Source organism: Melospiza melodia, chromosome 24, assembly GCF_035770615.1.
Source record: "Melospiza melodia melodia isolate bMelMel2 chromosome 24, bMelMel2.pri, whole genome shotgun sequence".
Taxonomy (NCBI): Eukaryota; Metazoa; Chordata; class Aves; order Passeriformes; family Passerellidae; genus Melospiza; species Melospiza melodia.
Window position 1 is genome coordinate 12,273,467 of NC_086217.1, and position 6,000 is coordinate 12,279,466.

The window sequence follows — 6,000 nt, forward strand, 5'->3', positions numbered from 1 at the left end:
GCTCAGGAAGGTGAGTACAGGCTCAGGAAGGTGAGTGCAGGCTCAGGAAGGTGAGTGCAGGCTCAGGAGGGTGAGTGCAGGCTCAGGAGGGTGAGTGCAGGCTCAGGAAGGTGAGTGCAGGCTCAGGAAGGTGAGTGCAGGCTCAGGAAGGTGAGTACAGGCTCAGGAAGGTGAGTGCAGGCTCAGGAGGGTGAGTGCAGGCTCAGGAAGGTGAGTACAGGCTCAGGAGGGTGAGTGCAGGCTCAGGAGGGTGAGTGCAGGCTCAGGAAGGTGAGTACAGGCTCAGGAAGGTGAGTGCAGGCTCAGGAGGGTGAGTGCAGGCTCAGGAAGGTGAGTACAGGCTCAGGAGGGTGAGTGCAGGCTCAGGAAGGTGAGTGCAGGCTCAGGAAGGTGAGTACAGGCTCAGGAGGGTGAGTGCAGGCTCAGGAAGGTGAGTGCAGGCTCAGGAGGGTGAGTACAGGCTCAGGAAGGTGAGTGCAGGCTCAGGAGGGTGAGTGCAGGCTCAGGAGGGTGAGTGCAGGCTCAGGAGGGTGAGTGCAGGCTCAGGAAGGTGAGTGCAGGCTCAGGAAGGTGAGGGGCTCTCTGTGCTCTCTCCTGTGCTAGATGTGAGTTCCCAGGGCAGCTGCAGGAGTTTATGTTCCTGCCAGGGACAAGAGCTGGGCTTTTGGGAGGATGGAGACCTGAGTAAACCCTTGGCTGTGGGACTGGATTCCCACCTGGGCATGTTCCTGCATCACCTGCTCTAGGTGACCCTGCCTTTGGACTGGATATCTCCAGAGTCCCTTCCAGCCCCAACAATTCTGTGACTGTGGTGGGGGAGCATTTCTCTGACAGAGGAGCTGTCCCACCTCTGCTGCCAGTTGGAATCAATAAACCAAAGTGCCCAGTGCCTGCTGTGTTTGCAGCATGTGTGACCGAGGCACAGAGAGCACTGGAGATTGCTCAAAGAGCTGAGATGGTTGGAATAGCTGAGATTGCATGAACTGAGATTGCATGAACTGAGATTGCTGTATGAAATAGCAGGGCTGAGGGGAGCTCAGGCCCAGGCTCTGAGACAGAAGTTTGCAGTGCAGTGCAGTCTCCAGGATTTGGGATTAAGCCGTGACATGAGAACGACACGTTAATCATAGAGCCTCTCCGGGGGTGGTTATTGACATTGAAATGAGCCTGATTTGTGTCTGGTCTGGGAATAGAGGGCCAGCACTTTCCCTCTAAACATGTGCAAATTGCAGGAGCTTGAATCAAGGCGTCACTTGTCAGGAAAGAGCTGCAGAGGCACCAAAGCACAGCAGCGGGCAGTTGCCTGTTGCTGTTTCTGGGAATGCTGTAACTGTACCAGCCATAACTTCTGCTCCTTCTTCCAGGCCATTTTCTTTGGTGGGATTGATTTTTCCATCCGTGGGGAGGTGTGGCCCTTCCTGCTGCACTACTACAGCTACGAGTCCACCTCTGAGGAGAGAGAGGCACTGAGGCTGCAGAAGAGGAAAGAATACTTTGAGATCCAGGAGAAAAGGTAACAGACCATCACCATCCTCCCCTGCTCATCTTCCTTGGGCTGGGCTCACAGTGACACCTCAGTCTCTGCATCCTTTGCATGAGGAGAGGCTGGAGTAGAAGAGTGGGAGGGATGGGGAAGGAGGTGCTGGGCACTGCTGAGGCTCTGGAGCCAACGCCACAGAGCTCAGATATTTCCTTACCTGGGTTTTGGGAGCAGCCCTGTCAGAACCACACAGGGAAACACCTCACAGTCAAGGCTTGGGTTAGAACACTGATGGTGAAATTGGGATCTTATATTTCTTTATGAATAAAACATGCATTAAAAAAGGGGATGAGAAGGGTTATGTAGTTCCAGAAGGTTGGTAATGCAAGAACTGTGTGTTGTTAAATGAGGTGGGTACACTGAAGCTGGAGGGGCACAGTGCTGTTGATAATCAGAGTGCTGAGTTCTAGTGTGCTGAGTTTAAAGGGGCAGTGGAGAACAGAGTCTGATGCTTCTGAAGTGTTTATTGCAGCGAACACATCATGTCACCCTGTTTATAACCCAGGAGGCTCCTTCCAGTAATCCCCTGGGACAGACAATCCACTGTTCTGGGCAGACCTGCTGGTCTGTTATTCAGGTGCTGAGGAAACTCGGTACAGGAATAGTTTTTCTCTGCAAACTAAGACTGAAATGAGGCTTTTTGTTCACTGTGGCAATCACATTCCTGTCGTGGCTGCCCTGTGCTGCTGCTGTGTTGTTCCCAGGCTGTCCATGAGTCCAGATGAGCAGAAGGATTTCTGGCGCCAGGTGCAGTTCACGGTGGACAAGGACGTCGTGAGGACCGACCGCAGCAACCAGTTCTTCCGAGGGGAGGGCAACCCGAACGTGGAGACCATGAGGTGGAGTGGCTGATTCCAGTCTCCTAACAGCCATGTCCTGCTCCCTGTTCCCAGCCCAGGCTGCCTGGGAGTGCTGCACAGCACCCACTGTGTCTCTGCAGCCACGGGGTGGAACAGCAGGGCCTTCCCCAGTGCTCCCACTGCTGCTGCAGCTCCCCTCTCTGCCCTGTAACCCTGCTGCCATCCCTGAGCTTCCCTGCACACACAGGCACAGCAAAGGTGCTGTGGTAGGGCTGTGGGCAGGTGCTTGGGTCTGTGATTCTCCTGGTGGGGAGAGGACAAGCACCCCAGAGTCTGCTCCATGACAGTGTGACTTGTAAAGGTGTGACCCCAAAAGAGCTGGTTTTCATCCAACAGCATGGCTTGGAGCTTTATGGGTGTGTTGGGCATCATCTCTCCTTTGCCATGGGCCATTCATTTCTGTCCTCCTATCTTTTAAAATTCTCATTTATTTTCAGTTCATATTTTGCTGTCTGTGAATGCCAAACCTTTTCCTGAAGTCTGTGCCACATGGGGTTTGCAGTTGGGTTTCCCTGTCTGTGTTACAGCACCTCACATGAGGCCTGTGTCCCTGAGATGATGCTGTCACCCGCCCTCACCTGTCCCCTCTGTTTGTGTCTCTGCTCCAGGAGGATCTTGCTGAACTATGCAGTGTTTAACCCAGCCATTGGCTACTCCCAGGGCATGTCTGACCTGGTTGCCCCGCTCCTGGCAGAGGTCCTGGATGAGTCTGATACCTTCTGGTGCTTTGTTGGGTTGATGCAGAACACGATCTTCATCAGCTCGCCCCGGGATGAGGACATGGAGAAGCAGCTGGTGAGGCTGAGTGCTGGGCTCCCTTCAGCCCTGGCGTGGCTTCTCCTCTCCCCAGGTCCTGGGCTAGGGGGTCCAGCATGCCAAATCACACTCCAGAGCCACTGCACCCTTGGGGTGATCCTTGGGGTTCCCGTGTGCAGGGACTTTGGTGATCCTTGTGGGTCAGGATTTTCTGTGATTCTATGGAAATACCTGGTGGGTAGAATTGATGCTGAGGCACTCCAGAGGCAGTTACATCCCTCCTTCTGGTGGAATGGCAGCTGAGAGAGAAGGGCCGTGCAGCTCTGCAGCTCCTGGGGTGCTGAGGATGCCTCAGCCCCAATGTCCCTCGCCGTCCCTTGCAGCTGTACCTGCGCGAGCTGCTGCGGCTGATGCACCCGCGCTTCCACCAGCACCTGTGTGCCCTGGGGGAGGACGGGCTGCAGATGCTCTTCTGCCACCGCTGGATCCTGCTCTGCTTCAAGAGGGAGTTCCCCGAGGCCGAGGCGCTGCGCATGTGGGAGGCCTGCTGGGCTCACTACCAGGTGAGGCACATCCTGGCTCGGCGCTCAGCCCCGGCTCTGGGGGCGTCCACAAAGGCTCTGCACAGCAAAGCAGCCAAAACAAGTCGGGTCTGGGATTATGGCAGAGGTTTATCTGTGTGGCAGGAGGATGGAGCCCTGCTTGCCTCTCCTCCTTGGGGATGTCTGGGCTTCACAGGGAGGTGTTTCAGCAAATGCTGAACACCCACCTCTGAAGTTCAGGCTTCTCTTACACAGCTGGGAAATGTTTTCCCAGAAATCTGCTGTGGGGTGCAAACACTGGTGCAGAGCTTGCTGCTGTGCTCTGAAGGAAAGAGGCTTTGGCTCAGCTGTGGTTCAGAAGTCCCCAGTAACTCGCATTGTCAGTACTGGGCAGAACTGAAGGGAGCAAAATCTCTCACCAAGGAGCTGCCTGTGGAGGGTGGGAGGTGAAGCCAGAGCTCTGCCTCCACCTGCTGTACAGCAGCCCCTGTGTTTGTTCCCATTGCAGACAGACTATTTCCACCTCTTCATCTGCGTGGCCATCGTGGTGATTTACGGGGACGACGTCATCGAGCAGCAGCTGCCCACTGACCAGATGCTGCTGCATTTCAGCAACCTGGCCATGCACATGAACGGGGAGCTCGTACTCAGGAAGGTAAATGACCAGCTGGCAGTGACTGGGGCCGTGGGGTGAGCTGTGGTGTGTGTGTGCCAGCCCCTGTGACCTGCCACTGTCCCCAGGGCCCCGGGTAACCCCCAGGTGTTTGGCAGGACACACCTTTGCTGAAGGCCAGGCAGCCAAACAGGAGGATGGGGTGGGGTGGGATGGGATGGGATGGGATGGGATGGGATGGGATGGGATGGGATGGGATGGGATGGGATGGGATGGGATGGGATGGGAGGCCACCCCAGCCCTGCGTGTTGGTCCCTGCTGAGGGATGAGGGTGACTTTTGGTGTTGGTCCCAGGTGAGGGGTGAGGGTGACTTGTCCCTCTCTGTCCCTCCAGGCCAGGAGTCTGCTGTACCAGTTCCACCTGCTGCCGCGCATCCCCTGCAGCCTGCACGACCTCTGCAAGCTGTGTGGGACAGGCATGTGGGACAGTGGCTTCATCCCCGCCGTGGAGTGCTCTGGGCACCACCCAGAGTCCGAGAGCTGCCCCTACGGGGGGCTGGTGGAAGAGTCTTCTCCTGCAGCAGGAAGTGAAGGCAAGAAGGGCCTGAGGACACGGGATGTCTTTGCCTTCCGAAAATAGCGGAGAGGAACAGGGTGCGACGGAAGGGAAGGGAAGGGCAGGAAGGATGTGCACAGGGAAAATGTCAAAGAAAGAAATGGAGGAATGGCTTGTCAAGGCTCCTGAGAAGACTGGAAGGTGTGCAGTGGAGGAGGAGTTCAGTTGCTCTGTAGGGGAAGTTCCGTTGCGTGGGTGATGGAACCTGAGAGAAAGGCATCGACCCAGGAACTGTGTTTGGATTTGATTTTGTTAGAAACAAGCTTTTCTAGGTTTTAACAAGGACTTTTTATTCTGCCTCTGGGACTGGACTGGTTAGCAACCAGAACTTTCTTACCTGCTGGTGAGAAATGAGAGCACTCCAGGGATCCAAGGCCGCCCAGAAGTGTTGGTGGGCAGGTGGCAGGAGCAGGGCCAAGGCCACTGTCCCCTCACCCAGAGCACACCTTTCTGCTTCAACCAAACACGCAGCTTCGTGGCTTCTTTTTAAAGCCATTAAAGCCATTTTAATTATAATCTGCCAAAAATAAAACTGCAGAGCGTTGGGATTGCAGGGCAGGTGTCTGCTTTGTCAGCAAGCAAGGACCGGTCACCTCAAAGTCTTGTCTCTGACCTTTTCTGGTTTTATAGGATACACTGACTGGCATGATTTTATTCCAGTTTTATAGAAAATGGACTGCCCCAGGTCTCAGAGCACAGCTGCCCAAAAGACACTACCCAAAGTTCCCTTCTCCATGAGATATTGGGAAGGAATTCTTCCCTGGGAGGGAGGTGAGGCCCTGGCACAGAGTGCCCAGAGCCTCCTGCTGCCCCTGGATCCCTGGAAGTGTCCAAGGAATGGAATAACCTGGGATAGGGGAAGGTGTCCCTGCCATGGCAGGGGGAGGAATGGGATGAGCTTTAAGATCCCTCCCAACCCACACCATTCTGTGATTCTCTGACATTACAGCAAAGCTGTTTCTTTATGCTGACAGCTGCAGACTTTAATACTTTGGTCTGTTGTTTCCAGTATGTTTCCCATTGTGTTTCCTTTGGCTCTCCTCAATTACTGAATATTTACTGTCCTTGCCTGT

The 6,000-nt window shown here is 55.0% G+C and overlaps 1 protein-coding gene across 3 annotated transcripts in view; it reads left to right on the forward strand.

Annotated features, from left to right (window-relative positions):
- The window catches only part of TBC1D16 (TBC1 domain family member 16), a 29,140-nt gene extending 23,660 nt beyond the window's left edge, over positions 1–5,480 (forward strand). For all 3 annotated transcript variants that reach the window (XM_063176133.1, XM_063176134.1, XM_063176135.1), the window contains 6 exons: positions 1,365–1,513; positions 2,245–2,379; positions 3,009–3,195; positions 3,540–3,719; positions 4,207–4,353; positions 4,706–5,480. In XM_063176133.1, the coding sequence (XP_063032203.1) occupies positions 1,365–1,513; positions 2,245–2,379; positions 3,009–3,195; positions 3,540–3,719; positions 4,207–4,353; positions 4,706–4,951 (1,044 nt within the window). In that variant the 3' untranslated portion in view covers positions 4,952–5,480. The remainder of the gene's footprint in view (positions 1–1,364; positions 1,514–2,244; positions 2,380–3,008; positions 3,196–3,539; positions 3,720–4,206; positions 4,354–4,705) is intronic.
- Positions 5,481–6,000: the final 520 nt, after the last annotated feature.